Source organism: Callorhinus ursinus, unplaced genomic scaffold (genome assembly GCF_003265705.2).
Source record: "Callorhinus ursinus isolate GAN/ISIS: 27379988/994484 unplaced genomic scaffold, GSC_fseal_2.0 scaffold10, whole genome shotgun sequence".
In the NCBI taxonomy this organism is placed as follows: Eukaryota; Metazoa; Chordata; class Mammalia; order Carnivora; family Otariidae; genus Callorhinus; species Callorhinus ursinus.
Genome location: NW_027397072.1, coordinates 20,727,946 through 20,745,548, shown reverse-complemented (window position 1 = coordinate 20,745,548; position 17,603 = coordinate 20,727,946). Strand labels below are relative to the sequence as shown.

The window sequence follows — 17,603 nt, the reverse complement described above, 5'->3', positions numbered from 1 at the left end:
CTATTAAAGGAGCTGCAGGTATACCACATAGTGATTCAACAATAACATAATGACGTGCTCCTCACGATAAGGTTCTAAAGCCGTGATGCTTGGGCAGAGCATCAAAGGGCAGAGAGCAGTGAGCCAGGGGGGCAAGGGCATCTTCTGACCTGGTGGGATATGAGGGGTGGTGGGCTGTGGGGCCGGAGGGCGGGGCTGGAGCTGGGCCGTGGAAGGCTGGGATGTAGCCCGCTGAGATGTCGGGCTTGGAGTAACGTGCCCGCATTTATACCTGAGAGAGCCCCCAGGGGCCTCTGGGCAGAGAGATCGGAGGAGAGGCTGGGGGCAGGGGGAGCCTGGGCAGAAGGGGAGAGTAGCAGTGTGGGCGCGGAGGCGGGGCACTTTGTGAGGCATTCCGGGAGCAGAGCTGAGCTGAGCTACCAGGAACGGCTGGGCCATGTCACCTGGCCAGCTGCGTGGGTGCAGGTGGCAGCTGCGGAGAGGCACAGGTGGGGGTAGGCTGGGAGAGCCCTGGCGGGTGCTTCACGTGGGGGAAGGGACTGGAGTTGGGGGGCCCAGTGTGGGGCCCGGTCCAGCATGATGGATTAGAAGGGCAGGCACATTTTCTTCCATTAACTTTGGCCACCCCTGTAGATTTTTGAGGAGGGGAGTAACTGGGGGATCCTGATGTTTGGGGCCCTGAGCAGGGGCTTGTACTTCTCAGGAGCCCCCTCAGAAGATGAGCCTCGGGGCGCCTGGGTATCTCAGTAGTTAAGGTTAAGCGCCTGCCTGCCTTAGGCTCAGGTCGTGATCCTGGGCTCCCTGCTCAGCGGGGAGTCTGCTTCTGCCTCTGCCCCTCCCCCTGCTCATGCTCTCTCTTGCTCGCTCTCTCGGATAAATAAATAAAATCCTTAAAAAAAAAAAAAAAGATGAGGCTCAAGGCCTAGACTCTGTCCCTGGGCTCCCTGGCTGCAGGACCCCAGGTGAGTCCTGTCACCCTTTGAGAACAGTATGTGATTGCAAAGTTGGCATCCACCCTCCCTTCAGAGGCAGGCCTGCTGAGATAGTTGGGGATAAGCTGGGGACAGGGGTTTTGGGAAGCAAGTAAAAGAAACAAACAAAAACTTTCTCTAAAATAGAAGTGAGTCTTCTGTATGTCACGGGAAAGGCCATTTCCAGAGAACTTCTAGAGAAATGACATGAGCCAGGTTAACACCACTGAGAGAAGAGGCAGAGTGTGGCATCGTGCCAGGGGCCCCAGACCCAGTGCTGGACAGACAGGGGTCTCACCTTGGCCCTGCCGCCTCCTAGCTGCACCCTTGGGCAAATCATGCCATGCTCCTCAGCCTCAGTTTTGCCATCTGCAAATGACCTCACAGGCTTGTGTGAGCTTGTTTGAAACACTGCTTCTTGCACTAAACCTGGGTATTTTATGTCACTCGTCACACTTTTCATGTCCCCCATCTTTTAGAAGAATCCTTATGCGGCTGGCCTCACAGGTGTTTGAGAATTAACCTTCAGCCGCGCGGGTTCCCTGCCTGGTGCTGCGGAGGCGCCCGCGCGCGTGCCCCGGCTTTCCCTCTCTCGCTGGTTGAGCTGCTTCTTGCTCTTTGCCTCTGGGAGGCCTGTCCTACCTGTCTCCTCAGTCAGTTGTGAGGAGTGCCCTGTCCTGGGCAGGTCCATTTATCACGCTCCATGGACTCTCAGGCCTGGGTCACGCCAGTGTATTTGAAGAGCATCTAGTGGGTGACATGGGAATTAGGAGAGTCGGCTCCTTTTCTCCTTAATAAAGGGGGGACAGAACTGCCCACGGCTGTGTGGAGAGCAGAGGGCAAGGGAGGGAGAGGCTCTGCACTGTGCACGGCCTGGGTGGAGCATGGCTGGGACCTTGCCCAGGAGCTGCCTCGGCGAGCCAGGGAAAGGGGTGCAGGGCCCTGGTGGGGTCTGCGAGATGAGCTTGGGGTGACCCTGTCTGGACGGTGAGGCCAGCTTCCTCGTGAGTGGCACACATGGTGACCATTGGCTGTATCCTGGCCCCCCGGGGCATGCAGCCACGCCCAGGGGGAGACCTTTGAAGCATCTCTGCCTTCTGGAGGAGGCTCTGCTGGGAAGATGGCTTCTCGGCCCAGCCCGGGGCTCCCATGGTGGTGATGTCAGCAGGAAGGCCTGGGCCGGAGTCAGGCTGTCTCTGACGGAGCAAGGGGTTGGGGTGGGGACCACTCTCGATTTGAGTGTGAAACCCAGTGCTTCTCTGGGTTTGTACAGACCTGCGCGTGTGCCCCGTCGGAGGGGCAGCCCTCTGGAAGCTGGGCATATATGGACTGAGGGTGTGGTGGTGTAATCAAATGAAACGTACAGCATAATTAATCTGGCATGCCCTTAATGGTATGCATAATTGTGCTGCATGGTAATTAGGTGTAAATGGTAAGCAGTTCCCATAAATGTTTTTGTAATTGGTATTAATTTTGCAGAGGCAAACTAAGTTTATGTGGTTTTTCTCTTCTTGCTCTGTTAGTTTTCTAGCACAGGCAATTCCTAGCTCTTGGAGGAATTCTATTGCAAATGTTTGTTTATCGGGCAATGTTTTGTGTTTTCTCTCGGAACAATGTTATGAATGGTTATGAGGTTCCCAAGCTGGTTTCCAAATGCCTCTTTGGCCCAGACCGTAGGTGAAATGTATGACGCATGTGCAGGGGGCGCCTGGAGTGGGAGAAGAGTGTGTGTGTGTGTGTGTGTGTGTGTGTGTGTGTGTGTGTACCTACGTGTCTGTCTACATATGTGTATGTGTGTCTGTAACTGGCTGTGTGTGTGCGGGGGGAGCGTCTGTATGTGTGTTTGCGTGCGCACGCTTGTGTCTGTGCGCACACGCATGTGTGTCTGTGTGTATCTGTGTGTGCGTGTGTGTATGGCCATGATGACGGATTCTGGGCTCTGGTGTAGAGGTCACCTGTCCTTGTGGCCAGGGGCCTTGGACTGGGGGATTCGCGGCAGACTCGGGCTGGAGCCCCCGAGGGGGGACTCTGAGTCAGGCCACAGTGAGCGAGAACCACTTGTGGGTGTGGTCTGAAGCCAGTCTAGGTTCTAGGTTTCCTAAGGACACGTCACTGGCCTTTTGGCCTGATTGATCACATAATACTTTTTTAAAGACTTAACATTTGTTTAGTGCCCACTGTGTACCAGGCATTGTGCTAAATGGTTGACTCAGATTCTCTCATACCTTAAAATGGGTTTATAAAGTAGAGGCTCCTGTTTACTGCACTGTACAGATTGGGAAACCCAAGCCCACGTCTCTGAGGGGCAGAGCCGGGCTTTGAGGTGGGGACTGGCTGAGCCTCCCTAGGGCCGAAGTGGGGGATGAATGGCACCAGGGCTGCTGGGCCAGGGGTTAGTGATTCTGAGAGGTGCTGCCCAGAATCTGGCGCTCTTCTTCCTCCCCTTGACCCCCTCCACAAAAGGTTTGGTTTTGGGTGGGGCAGAGGGTGAGGAGAAAGCAAACCAGGGACCAGTGGGTAGTTCATTTAGCAGTGGGTGGAGAGGACAGCAGCTCCCAGGCCCTGAGGACCCTTTGAGGGACATCTTAGTTTTGGCCTGGGGGGCGTCAGGTGGGTGGTCGCTTGGTGTCACTTGATCTGGGAGGAGTGAAAGAAGCATGTGCAGAGATGGTGGGGAGAGAGCGGTCCCAGGCAAGCCAGGGACTCAGCCTCCAAGTGCCTGGAGGGCTGTGGGAGACCAGCCCCCCTTGCTCCCTGTGGTTCACTGACACCCTGACCTGGGACCCTCACAAACCCCTTCTCCCTGGGCATCTGGGGGCTGGTGGAGCAGGTGTACGTCCCTGGCCTGGGAAAGGTGACGCAGGAGCCCAGAGCCCCCCGAAAGTGGGGCTCCATTGGCACAGTGCCTCGGGGAACTCTGCTAAACGACCCCTGGAATGGGGCTTGTGGGGGGTCACTCTGGGCACCGCAGCACTGTGATAGCGATGTTGCAGCTGCCTGGGAGTGACTTCACACAGTCCTCTCTGCCTCAAGGGTCACCTGGAACAGGCAGGGGGGCGTGGGGGGGGGGGGGGAGAGGGGTGTGGGCGGGGGGGGGGGGGGGCCTGCAAGGTGCAAGGCGTGAACTCTGACCTCATCTGTTTGGGAAAGCGGACATGTGCATATACACATGGCAAGCAAAATGACCACACAACAGAAACTGATTAAAGACCCTTGGATGGGTGGTCGAGCAGAAGCAGGGGGAGTGGGGGTGCTGAGGGAGGGGGGAGAGGGGGCCCTGTCAGAGGAGAGAATGGTGTGAGTGGAGTTACAAGTGTGGGGACGGAGGATGTAAGCTGGGGGACAGTGACTGGTCCTGGAACGATGGGGTCAGCTGGGAAGCGGCGGGGGGGGAGGCGGTTCCCGCAGTGAGCCATCAGCATAAGACCAGGCCAGAGTTTAGATTTTACTGTGTGTGAAAATCACTGGCATCATGGGTTTTTTTAAATATCAGCTTTACTGAAATATAATTCACATACCATACAATTCACCCATTTAAAGTGTGCAATTCAATGGTTTTTGGTACACCCACAGAGTTGTGCCACCGTCACTACAATCAATTTTAGACCATTTTCATCAGGCATCATAGCTTTTGACCGAGGAAGCCATGTGTGGAAAATCTTCACTGAGTGGCTGGGGTGGGAGGTCGAGGTACGAGAGGCAGGGAGCCCCACTGCAGAATAACCACCAAGGCCGAGGTGGGGTTGGAGGCCTGAAGATCAGGCGGGGGAAGGGGGGTCTCAGTTCTCTTCGGGGTTTGGGACTTCAGCAGTTGAGGGGAGGGTGCTGCCACTTCCACAGACGGAGAGAAGCCAGAGGAAACAGGAGGCATCTGGTTCTAGAAGAGTAGGATTTTAGTTGACTGCTAATCAGCCAGGTGGAGATGTTTGGAAAGTGGACTCCGAAGCCTGAGTGTCTCAGCAGGGGGGATGTTAGAGGGCGGCTGAAGGTCCAGCGGGACCCGTGAGGGTGCCCACGAGTAGAGACAGAGCAGAGGGGCCCACGGGGTGGGAGAGTCCAGGGCATGGAGCCAGGTGGAGGCACGGACAGGGGAGAGAGCCAGAGAATCCCCCGCCCTGTGAACTTGCAGAAGCAGGGGTGTCTCGGGGCTCAGCAGTGGCGCTCAGTAGATGATTGACATGCCGGAAGCAGGGTAATGGTTGGCTGGCACGGATGCTGAATTGAACTCAAGGACTGAGAGGTTGGAAAATGGCCCTTTGAGGCTGTGGGTGACCGTATCAGTCAGAGTCCATTCAGAAGACAGAAACCGCATAGTGATTTGAACAGGAAAAGTTCACCATCGAGACTTATTAACTACAACAGGGGATGGGAGTAATGAGAGATTGGCTAGTGAGCAGTAAAACGAATGGCAGAGAATCTAGAAATAGCACATTTGAGACCAGCCACTAAGGGGAAGAGGCCCCCCAGGGCTGAGACCCTTGCTGGAAACCTACCCCCTAGAACTCACTGGAAGCCCATCCTTTGGGTCCCAAGGAAAGCTGTGCATGAGGAAATATCTTGCTGGAGGTTACGGTTGCCACTAAACCCCCCTCAAGGGGAGTGTTGGGTGAAGCTGCTGGCGGTCACACACAGCAGAGGCCAGGCCCTGCAGGAGCCCCCTCCCTGCAGGAGTCCCTTCCCTGCAGGAGCCTGGTGCTGGACGGGGCATGACTGGGGGCAGGACTGGGTGTAGGGGAGCCACAGGGGCAGCGGGATCTGGCTGCTGGAGGAGTTGTGTATGGTGCTGGAAACCTCAGGGAGAGAGCACACTGGGTCTAGGGAAGACGACTCCCTTTTCTTCAGTGTCTCTCCATCACCCTCTGCTGGCAGAGTCTAACGCTGGGCCTGCTGGCCAAGGAGAAATATTTCAAGGGCCTAGCTCCATTTTCACTGAGCAGGAAATGAAGGATGAATAAATCGATAACTGGCACCGTCTACTCCTTTGGCTGCACAGTCCCATTTACACCTTTCACGCACATTTGGGCCCCCCGACAACTACCGAATAAGCTATATTTCGACCTAGCAAGACACAGCTATTTTTCTCACTGAGGTTCTCACCCTTTTCCCCAAATGAAGAGTCCCACCAATCATTGTATCAGCCACTGTCTACATGAATAACTTCTCAAATTCAGTCACAGTCCCATTGACTATTCTCTTACCTAAAGACTAAATTACAGGGGCGCCTGGCTGGCTCAGTCGGTGGAGCATGCAACTCTTTTTTTTTTTTTTTTAAAGATTTATTTATTTATTTGACAGAGAGAGCACGAGCAGGAGGGGCAGAGGGAGAGGGAGAAGGAGAGAGAATCCCAAGCAGACTCTGTGCTGAGCACAGAGCCCGATGCCGGGCCTGATCCCCAACCCTGAGATCACAACCTGATCCAAAACCACGAGTCGGATGCTTAACCAATTGCACCCCCCAGGCCCTCTGCACCTGCAACTCTTGATCTCGGGGTCATGAGTGTGAGCCCTTAAAAAAAAAAAAAAGACTAAATTATAAAGTTAACTTCCAATAACTGGTGTATGAAATAATGGGAAGAAGGAGGGAAAACAAGAAAACAGTTACCATGTACAAATAAACATGTATATATATCAAGTAAATAGAAAATATGCAAAACTACTACAGTTCTCATGTCTATATTTGTTTGGAAGGCCACATCTGCTGTCTGGCTCCTTTTTCCCATTGCCCACCCTACATTTCCTCTGCGCTCAGCTGGACTCTCAGCAGGCCAGCCTTCTTTTACCTGGTGGAGTGACCTAAACCTAGATTCTCGAAGGATCCGAATCTCCGGTTGTCCTGTCTTCTTTGTTGTTGTCACTGTTACTGAAGTTTTCCCTTAACCTTAACTTTGGGGCATGGAAGTTCTAAGAGGTAACTGAGAGAATCCTCTGGATTTCAGACATGGTCTTCCTTGCCTCTGTTGTGAACCAGCAACCCAATTTCTCTTTGGTAACCAGCATCGATCACCCAAGCCAATGGGGTAGCTCCTTTTTCTGTCTGTTGGTTCAGTGGCATAGGGATCCAAAAAAGCCAGGCTGTTGACTTGCCTTCCAGAGGAACCATGGTGGTGGGGATCATGACGTTCAGCACTCCTAGAGGGTTTCAGAGACATGGGGTGGGGAACTGGATGCAGGGGCCGACGGTCTGGAGCTGACAGGTGTGGACCACGGGCCACCTCCAGGGGAGGGGAGGACAGAATCCGACCCATGCTCACGGCCCTGCCAGGGTTCACATGGCTGATTCTCACATGGACCCTGCCAGGGTTCACATGGCTGATTCTCACATGGACCCTCAGCCTGGTCCCTGACCCCGAGGGCGTGGGACGCCCATTTGGCTGCTGCAGCATGCGTGGCTCCCGACAGGGCATCTCCTGACTTGTCACGCTCAGAATTGCATGCTCCTTTCTGGAAGTCTGTGCTGTCTCTTTTCAATGCCCAAGGACAACTTCAGCTCCTTACCAGCATCTATTTTGGGTATACATTTTTTTTTTTTCCCTCCTTGCTTTTGGGGCTGTGTCATGGTAACCATTAGTATGAGCAGAGGAGTCTGATTCACCTCATCTCCGCTAGTGTGGCCGATAACATGGCAGCAGGTTTGGGGTGATCATAAGTGCTCACACACTGGTGGTGCCCTGGCCTCGAGGGTGGTGTGAGAACCACAAGTCATCTTGTTGTGACTCCAGAGCCAGACAGATGGGCTTTGAAGTGGCAACAGGATGGCAGGACTGTTGGCCTGCTGCCAGTGGCTTTGGGTATTCTATGTGCAGCTGGTGGTTTGGATGGGAGAGACGTTTCTGGAAGCCAGAGTAATGGTATGATGATGTGCATCTCACTCATGTTGAGAGAGAACGAGCAGTCCAAAGGAGAGATACTCATCCCTCCCCACACACATTCAGCCCAGTCTTGTGACCGAGAGAGGCTGTGGTGGTGGTGGTGGTGGGGGGAAGACTTGGCAGTTAGACATCTCTGTCTAGGAAGTCCTGATCGCTCCCCTCAGCCTTCTGCTGGCCCCCAGCTTACCAGCCCTGGAGCTTATCACCACCCTGGGTGGCATGGGGCACAAGATTACTGTCTTGCCTTCTGTCATCTACAGGAGTCATTTGCTCCTCCTCCCAAGCTCAAGGGGGAAACTCGGCTATGCAGCTGTTATCTGTGGGCTGGTGTCACCTCAGGGGCATAGATAGCTGATCTGGGGTCTATGCTTAGCATAGAGGGAATAAACCTCTTTTGGCTTCAGGTTCTCCTATAAGATGGGAATAACAAGAGAACGTGCTTCATAAACTTCACAGGATTGTTGTGAGGCTGAAATGGGACAGGGCATGTCTCTTAGCGAGGGCCTGGCACATGGTGGGTACTCAGCAAACAGCCAAATGAATGATGGCCACGTTGGGCCGGGCACTGAATACCATGATTAGAAGGTTGCATTGCTTACCACCATCCCTACCCCTGTCCCCTCTGCAGACAGGCCTGACCAGGAAAGGGAGGCTAACTGGAAACTTTGCTTTTGGACCAATCTGTGCCCAAAGTTAATATGTCTGTAACAGCCACATGTTAGTTTTAAGAGGACATGATGGAGGGGAAACTCTGGACTTCAGGGTGGGACAGACCTGGACTTGAATCTGGCCCCACCGTTTAATCATGACCTTGGGCAGCTTTGTTAACCTCCCTATACTTCACTTTTCTCATCTGGAAAATGGGGGGAAAATGGCCCCCGCTTCAAAAGGTCGGAGTGAGGCGTAAGGATGAACGAGATGTTGAAATTGTAAAGCTTTATTCACAGGGGCTGGAACATCGTGGGAGCTTCCTAAGTACAAGCTCCTGTTTGAGCGATGTACGCTCACAGGCACTCGGGGGATTTCAAGAAAAGGAGAGAAAACTGTGGGCTGGATTAGTCAGGGACTAACAGTTGTTAAAATGTATTGCGTATTTTCTTCGTGCCAGGCACCCTTGTAAGCGCGTTCAATGCATTTCATTTAGATTCTCACGACAGCCCCGTGAAGTGGCTCCTGTCATTTACCGCCGTTTTACAGCTGAGTAAACTGAGGCTGTGGGCCACGGTTCTGCCCCAGGTCACACAGCTGTTAGAGTAAGCAGGTCAGGATTTGAACCCCCGCAGGAAGAAGCTCTTTAGGAGGCTGACATTAGCATATGAGTCAGGACTGTCAGCCGCAGGGCGGGCGCAGACTCACTCATACCCAAGAACAGAAAGGCTCCCATGACGGGGTGGTTCAGAGATGCCCTGCCTCCGGGTACAGAGATTCGGAGACCCAGACAATGACCACAGTTTGCCATCCGTCTATCTTCAGCCCTTTGTTGTCGGGCAAGCCCTCCCCCGCAGGCAGCCGCTCCTGACTCACATCCTACCCAGTAGCATCTTTCCATTGCACCCCCTCGGGCCCGGGAGGCGTCTGATTGGCCCCGCCTGGTCACGTGCCCACTCTCCCGGGTTGAGGGGCGGGGTCAGCGCAGAGACACCCGACTCCGGCTGGTGGGGAGGGGAAGGCCGCTAGATAGCTGGAAACAAGCAAAGTCCACGAGCAGAAAAGCAGACTTCAGGTGGAGGGGGCAAGGAGGGCCTGCTACAGAGATGGTCAGACGTTTTTCAGCAGTGCAGATCCAGGGCTTGAGATGGAGTCCAAGGGACTCTTATGGCGATGGCATTAGGATCGTTCTTGATGGAGCAAGGATTTAGGTTTGGGGCAATGCTGGTTTTGCTTCTGGAAGAGAAAAGACTTCTGTGCAGGCCCCTGTTGAGGTGACACCATGGGGTGACTGACGGTGTCAGTGCTGGTTGGGGCAGACTTGGAGGGGAGATTTGGGATGACCCGCGGGGGAGGGGCTGATGAGGTTGGGCTTCGGGAGGAAGGCGGGAATGGCGTGGAGTGGGGTGGGGGGGGGACCATGTGGTGGGGGCGGAGCGGGGGCGAGAGGTGACGTGGCGGGGATGGCTGCACCGTGGGTCTCCGGCTGAGGTGGGCTGTTGAGTGAGCCAGCGCCGTGGTTAGGCATGTAGGCAGCCATGGCAGGCACAGATGCCGTTTGGGAGGTGCAGCAGGCCCCCGGTGCCTGGGCCGCGCCGGGTGCAAGTGATGTACTGGGAGACATTAAACGTGTGGGAAGGGGTGGGGTGGGGGGGCGGGGAAGGAGGTACCACGTCTGTAGCTGGCGATGGAACTCTGTGTGGGTGTGAGCAGCTAGCTGGTCATGGTTATGCTGTGGGATGTGATGGTGTCATAAAGCAACAGAGGTGGAAGGGCTGAGCTGCGCTCAGAGAGGAGGATGGAAGCCAAACCCAACCAATGGTTGCAGTGGGGCGGTAAGATCTCCTTCCCATCCCCATTCTGTCTCTGTAAAATTCCTTTTTTAATTTCCTCACAGTAGTACATGCATATCATTTAAGAAGGCAGTACCAGCATCTCTTCACCAGAAACAGGCTCCCACCCTCTTCCTCTTCTCAGAGGCCACCCCTTCGAGCTGTTTCTTCTAGCAACTTTACATCTCACGTTTCTGAGGAATGTGCCTATTTTTGACTCTTCCATTTTAGACATTTCCCATTGATTTCTTATTTAGTAAATAAGAACGTAGCTCTCCTGCGTGGCCACCCTTTCCACTCCTACATAGTTCTTGGGGCGGGCACGCTATTAACGTCACCCTGCCAGTGTTCTTTCAAAAATGTTTTATGCGCATGTGGATATTTGCGTGTAGACGAGTGTTGTAGGCCCTATAATGCCCCGGCCCCCAAGACGACACATCCTCAGCCCCCGAACCTGTCAATATGTTACCCTTATGTGGCAAGAGGGACTTTGCAGTTGAAGATCTCGAGGTGGGGAGGTTATCCTGCACTCTGTGGGTGGGCCCACTGTCATCACAAGGGGCCTTAGAAATGGACAGCAGAAGCAGGAGAAGCAGAGTCATGGCCATTGCTGGCTCCGGGGATGGGAGGGGCCAGGAGCCAGGGCATGTGAGCAGCCTTAGGAGCTGAAAGAGTCAAGGGAATGGATTTTCCCTAGAGCCTCCAGAAAAGAATGCAGCCCTGCCAGCACCTTGATGGGTAGCCTGGTGACAGGAACCATTTGGAACCTCTGACTCCCAGAACGGCAACAGAGCAAATTTGTGTTGTTTTAAGCCCTTAATTTTGTGGTAATTTATAACAGCAATAGCAGGAAGTTTCTGCGTATATATGTATATATACACACATCCACATGCATTACATATGTGTGGATACAGACATACACGTCTTTGTTAAATCAACGAATGCAACTGTGTTCACAGCCAGGCCTTATAGTATCCTGCAAGAGTTTCCTTTATTTTTTTCCCCGGAAGTTAATAATGACCTTGTGGCGTCATCTGCCTTATTTTCTCTCTGTACCTTCTGCTGATTGCTGCCTCACCTTCTCACAGCTGGTGGCGGGGCTCTCTGCAAGGGCAGTCACATCAAGTATGACATGTTTCAGTTCCAGTTCTCCAGTTTCTGCCGTCTGGGTGTGTGACACGTTGGAGCGGCCATTCTGGGACTTCCTTTTGTGGGCCTCCTTGGCATTCCCTTTGCCTTCTTTCTGGTTGGAGTTCCTGTTTTCTGGATCTCGTGTCTTCCTCTTGTTTGGCTTACTCCCGCTCCGGGAGCACATTGTCCAGGACAGGTTCCGAGCCGGTTCAGTTCCTGAGTTTGGATGGCAGACTGCAGACAGGGAGGGACACCTGTGGTTTTGTCGGATTGAGAAGACGGTTCGGTGGTCGCGGGCATGGAGACCACGGCACTCAGCAGGCCCGAGTCTTGGGTCACTCTGCTTAGATCTGAACAGTGGCCCCCTGTGGCTTCATCTGACCTCTTTTCACCTTAATCCTGGAGAATCCCTTCCTCTGTCTTGGGTGTCTTAGAGGACATCTGCTCGCCATCCCTGAGAAAGGAGTGTCTGAAAATATCTTTATTCTACCATTGCACCTAATTGATGATTAGGCTGTGTAAAGAACTCTAGTGGGAGAATTATTTTAAGAATTCCGAAGGTATCGGTTCTTTGTCTTCTTGCTTTCCACATTAACGTTGAGCAGTTTGAAGCCATTCTGATTCCTGAACCTCAGTAGGTCCCTTTTTCCTCCCTCTGTGCAGGTCCGTAGGATCTGCTGTTTGTGCCGGTGTTCTGAAATTTCACAGTGACGTGCCTTGTTGTGGGTCTGCTTTCCTCCATTGTGCTGACATGCAGTGGGCCTTTTCCACTGGGCCACTCGTGTCTTTCAGTTCTGGGAGATTCTCTTCTATTCTTTCATCGGCAATGTTCTCCCCCGTTTCTTTTATTTTCTGTAACTCCTGCTTTTCAGATGTGGAAACTTCTGGACCAGTTCTCTCTCTTTTCCATCCTCTCCCAATTTTTCGTTTTTCTTTTTAAGGTACCCTTTGCGTTGAATTTTGCGTCTTTACTAGCATGGTTTGTATTTCTACAGGTCTTTTTTGTTCTCTGAATGCTCTTTTTAAATAGCACCACGCGTCCTTGTTTCATGAACGTAGTATCTTCTCTGTGCACCAAGTGTGTCTTTTCCAAGTTTTATTTTGGTTTGGTTTGGCTTATTTGTCCTCCTTTCTATTTTCCAAGTCAGAGGCCTCCCTCAGACGTCTACTGGTCCATGGTTGTCCTGTACAGGATTCAGGAGAGGGGACTGGGAGTTCTCTGCATGATGGTGGGGCTTGTTTCCTGGCAGATCCATACTGGTTAGCCCACACAAACCGTTTGGACACCATTTGGGTTCTGGGGGCAGCATCTCTGTCCGTAGGCCTTTCCTCTCGGACCGGTAAGATGCTCCAGAGAAGAAGGTGAGGGTCTAGCTGCCAGGGTTCGAGGAGCCAGTGGGGAAAGAGCTGGGGGCACTCAACATCAGCATTTAGAATAACCTTCATCTCCTTGATTTTGCTCTATTACCATTGCTCTCAACTGCTCCAGTCAACTCTGTGCAAAGACCCTGTGTTTTGTGCTCCCCAGAGGGTAAACCTTCCGACTTCCGGGGGACGGGGTCTAGGGCTTTTCCTTCTTTCATTCAGTCCGCTTTATTTTCACACATGGGTCCTCGCCACCCCTGGCCCGGGAGGTACTGGGCGCTATTGCCTCTAGTGTCTTTTAAGGATTCTTGTTATAAATTAGGTTTGTTTTGATTTGATTTTGATTTGAAAGCAGTTTTGTCTGAAGTCTGGCCATCACAAGTCTGCTGTCCAGACCCCAAAATTGTGTTGGTGGTGTGTCCTCTTTGTTCGGCCCCCTCGTGTGGCTATGTCTTTAAAAAAGCGTTCTACTAAGTTGGATTTAGAAGGTAGTGAAACTGGGTGTGCATATTCAAAATCCCAGTCCTTTTTCCACAACGGTTTTGTAACTGGAGTGGTAATAATGGTGAGCGTGTCAGTTGTGATACCAAGACCTTTTTATGACGGGATTCCTTAAACATTTGTGGAAGTTATTGTTAGAAACATTATTTATGGCCCCTGTGGCCATTAGAAGTATAAGGGAGGAAATAAACCTGCCTGTCATGGTGGTAGGGTTCTTGGCATGGGTTTTTCTTTGGTGGTGGTTCTTGTGGTGCAGCCCTTGGCGTGGGTGAGGCAGATGCTTCGGTGCCAGGAGCAGTAGAACCATGCTTGGCCAAGGACCGTCATGGTGGACACAGGCTGCTGTGTTGGGACCGTGGGCCTCGGGGCAGGTCCCTCCCCTCAGGAGGGCTGCTTGAGAGAAGGAAGCTTCTAAGGCCAGGTGGGAAGCGCTGTGTCGAGTCCTGGACCATAGCCACCACAGCCCCCCCCCCCCGGCGTTGTGCAGCACATGGCCTGCCTAGCCATATGCTGGGTGGTTTTAGATGATGCCGGGGGACTCTGAGGAACACTTTCTGACAGGTCTGTTCCACTGAGGAACACAAAGGAACCTATAGACTGACCCAGGTCAGCTGAGTTTGCTGTGAGGCTAGCGCACCAGCTCAGATATCAGGGGCATGTGTGGAGGAAGGGGAGAAGGAAAGAGCATTTCCCTTCCTTTCCGGGGTGTCTGTCCTCAGGGTCATGCCTTGTGATGTTCTGCTTTTCCCTCCTACTTCCTTCCTCTTCTCACTGGCAATCAGAGAGAGGTTCTCTGAAAGTGTGTTTTGTTTTGTTTTGTTTTGTTTTCTCACAGAAGTTCCCTGGATATTTCTAGGCCTCAGGGCAGTGCTGAGACAAACATCTGGCAGAAGGTTATCTGCCTTTACTTTGTGCCTGGGTCTTCATGGACTCCATGCTGGGGCTCTGGGGCTCCCGAAGGTGTCCCAGCCTTGGCTGCTTCTCCCCTTTGCCCTTGGCGCCTCCAACCGCTTGCCAGGGCAGGGCTAGAAGACGCCTTGTAGATCATGTAGGCCAACTTTCCCATTTCATGGATGAGGAAGCTGAGGGGGGCAGCCCCGGGCAGGACTAGAACCCACATCTGCTGACTCCAGGTTCAATGTTCTTTCCAACCAGACTCTGCCTCTCTTAGCTTCCGCATCCTTTTGAAGGTTTTGCTGTGGGCGGGGGTCATTGGATATGTTTGTGCTAACAAACCGGTGTGTGGGTTTGAAGCGGGAATGGCTGGCTGATAATGGAGGGAAGCCTCGTGGAGTTCTGGGTTGGACCAGTTCTGCAGTGGACTCTCGGGAGTTGTTTCTGGGCGGTGGTGTAAGCTGGGGGACAAAGCTTCACAGAGACCGCCCTCAGAGCTTTAGTGAGAGAGATCTGGATTCAAGCCTCTGCTTTGACTCTGGAAGATGGATAAATCCAAATCTTTTTGAGCCTGAGGTTCACTGTAAACGAGGGATGGTAATAGTAATAGTAGCTGCCCGAAGGCAGGCGGGCAGGCCGGCCTGTCACGTGCTTAGCACCGCGTCTGACACATGAAGCAACACTCTCTACTGCTGTACACGCACGCGTGTATTGGAGCAGCAACCGTGTCCGGGGCCCAGTCTGGTGCTGAGCTTAGCAGTGCGCATTGCACCTGGAGTTTCCTTAGGGTGCTCACCTGTGGGGCTTGGAGCACTTTCAGCCCGGTGAGGTTTTTAACTTGAAGCCCCTCCTGTCCTGGCCCTAAGGAGGCTGCTCCCAGCTCCAGCCTCCCCCTCCACACCCGCGGCAGAGCCCACCTCCCAGCGAAGCGCCCGTCTCGGGGGAAGGGGCTGCGCCCGTGGGAGACCCAAGCCTGTGCTTTCTCCAGTGCCTGGTTTTCCAGGGAGCCTTGGCTGGAGGGGGATGGGAGAAGAAGCCCAAGAGGGAGGGGAAGCCGGGGAAGCAGAACGGGAACTGGAAGGGGAAGGGTGTGGGTGGGCCCAGATCCAGCTGCCTCCCACTTTCCTTCTCCCGCCAATCCCCTCCCTGCAGGCGGGTGCACTGGAGGCGGGGGCTTGGCCCGTGTTTCCTCCTGGGGGGTGGGGAGCCGGAGAACTCGGTGTCTCTGAGCGGAGGGAGTTGAATCTGCAACACCCCCACCCCTAGCTGAGGCCTGCGTCAGGGGCTTTGTTATTTTACTGGCTTAAGGCCCACACCTGAAGCAGGGAAGATGAAAAGCCCCTAAAATAAAGCCGTGTGGGTGCGGAGGGCCCCCTCAAGCCCCCCAGTTTCCCGAGGCAAATGGGGCCGGTTCGCGGGGTGGCGGGGAGAGCAGCCCCCGGTCCGCCCTCAGCGCGGCCTTGGCTGTGGCCTCTGCCCGCCAGGACGTCCTCCCAACGGCCCGGCGGACCTAGGCCTTCGGGTCGGCCTGGCCGCAGCCCGAGTTCAACCTCAGCTTTCTCGGGGCCCAGGCGCTGGTCCTAAAGTGAGGTGACATTCATTTCACTACATCCTGTGACTGCAGCTCACTTCCTCCACGTGGTGGGAGCGGGGTGGGGGTGGGGGCGTGAGGGGAGGACAGGTTAGAAGGAAAATGTAGCAGGGCTGGGGACCTCTGGGATTTCCCAGGGGGTGGCTGGGTGGGAGGGAGGGTGCAGGAAGCTTTCAAAGGAGAGAACAGAAGTGAATGAAGAGAAGGGAGGAGGCAGGAGGCAGTTGGAAGGCCCAGAAGAGGCGCCCACGGTGCCACAGCAACCCGGAGGCCCGGGGAGACTGTTGCCACCTCGGAGGCAGGAGGCGGCCCTGAGTCGGCCTCGGTTTCCCCCGCTCTCTGGCGGGCTGGGCTGGCCGGAGCTGCCGGTGAGCCTGGGAAGAGGAGTGGGGTCGGAGGAACAGGCCTCACGGGGCAGCGTGGGGGGGCTGAGGGGAGGGGGGGGTGTCAGGTGGGGCCCGGGCTGGGGGTGCCCTGCCCTGCTGACCCCTCTTGTCTTCCCCCCACAGGTGGAGCCACTGGAAGCCCACACCGCAGGCAGCCGGAGTCCGAGTTTCACCGGGATCTATGTCTAAGTTCTAACTCTTGCTTACAAAGACCACGATAATTCCTTCCCCAAAGCCCAGCAGCCCCCCAGCCCCACGCAGCCCCAGCCTGCCTCCCACCGCCCAGCTGCCCGCAATGCCCTCCAGCGGCCCCGGGGACACCAGCAGCTCCGCTCCGGAGCGGGAGGAGGACCGCAAGGTGAGCGGCTGGCTCTGCCCGGGACCCCCGGGACCCCCGGCCCCAGCCTGGGGAGGGGAAGGGGGAGGGCCCGTCCCCAAGTAATGAGAGCTCTGGTGTGCTGAGCGCTGGACCGCGCAGCTCGGTCTTCACGCTGGGCGGCGGGGAGGGCTGATGTCCCTGTTGGGGCCATGGCTTGTAGAGGTTCCGTCTTGGGGGTATGGCGGGAATTTGAAGCACGCAGTCAGGCTCCAGGACCCAGGCTTTTTAACTCCCCTGGTGTTTGAGCAGAGGTTCAAGCCCTGGGTCTGTAGACCCAGGGGTCTACAGAGGGCAGAGTAGACCCAGGCTCGGGGGGCAGCCTGGCAGAGTGTCCCCAAACCCAGATTCCTTTCTGGATTCGCCTCTACCAGCTCTGTGTTCTCAGCTGGGTCACTTGACCTGTCTTAGCTATTCCCCAGGGTATTCGGTAGCTCTGGGAGGCCAAAGACAAGTTCGGGGAGGCCCAGTAGATAGGAGGCCACGTGAGGGCTCCCCCTCTCAGAGCGCCAGGCACACGGTGACACCAGTCATCCTGGAGATGGTGATTTCCTGCCCCTCACCCCTACCCCGGGCTCTGAGTGTCACTTCTGACCACGGAGCCAATGACGCCCTTGTTCTCAGAGCCCCCTGCGGGGTGACCTCATCACCCTCTGCTGAACTCCAGGATGGGCCTGAATCAAAGGAGATCCCAGCAGCCCTGCAGGGATCCCTGCTCGGGCCCGACAGGCTGCCTTGGGACCTCACCAAGCTGTGTCCACCCACAGGAAAGCTGCCCTGAACCCCTAACAATTGGGCTCTATTTTCGCTCTCTGGCAGTGAGATGATAAACCCCACCACCACCTTTCTGGGGAAGCTGTACCAGCCACGGGCCTTTCTGGGGTATCCTGTCTGCTGTGCCTTGGTCCGCACGGTTCCCTCTGCCTGTTCCCCTTTTCCTGAGCAGGAGGGAGGGGTGGTGATGCTCGGTAGGAGGTATAGTTTGTCCTTCTGGAACCAGAATGGACACCTGGCACCAGGTATTGGCCCCGGGGCACTG

The 17,603-nt window shown here is 54.8% G+C and overlaps 1 protein-coding gene across 6 annotated transcripts in view; it reads left to right on the top strand.

Annotated features, from left to right (window-relative positions):
* The window catches only part of DNMT3A (DNA methyltransferase 3 alpha), a 97,185-nt gene that overhangs the window by 9,856 nt on the left and 69,726 nt on the right, over window positions 1-17,603 (top strand). For 4 of the 6 annotated variants that reach the window (XM_025867854.2, XM_025867852.2, XM_073897076.1 and 1 more), the window contains exon 2: window positions 16,312-16,546. In XM_025867854.2, the coding sequence (XP_025723639.1) occupies window positions 16,484-16,546 (63 nt within the window). In that variant the 5' untranslated portion in view covers window positions 16,312-16,483. Of the gene's footprint in view, window positions 1-15,322; window positions 15,797-15,975; window positions 16,171-16,311; window positions 16,547-17,603 lie in introns of those variants that run through there. The other 2 variants (XM_073897075.1, XM_025867853.2) reach the window with 2 other exon arrangements.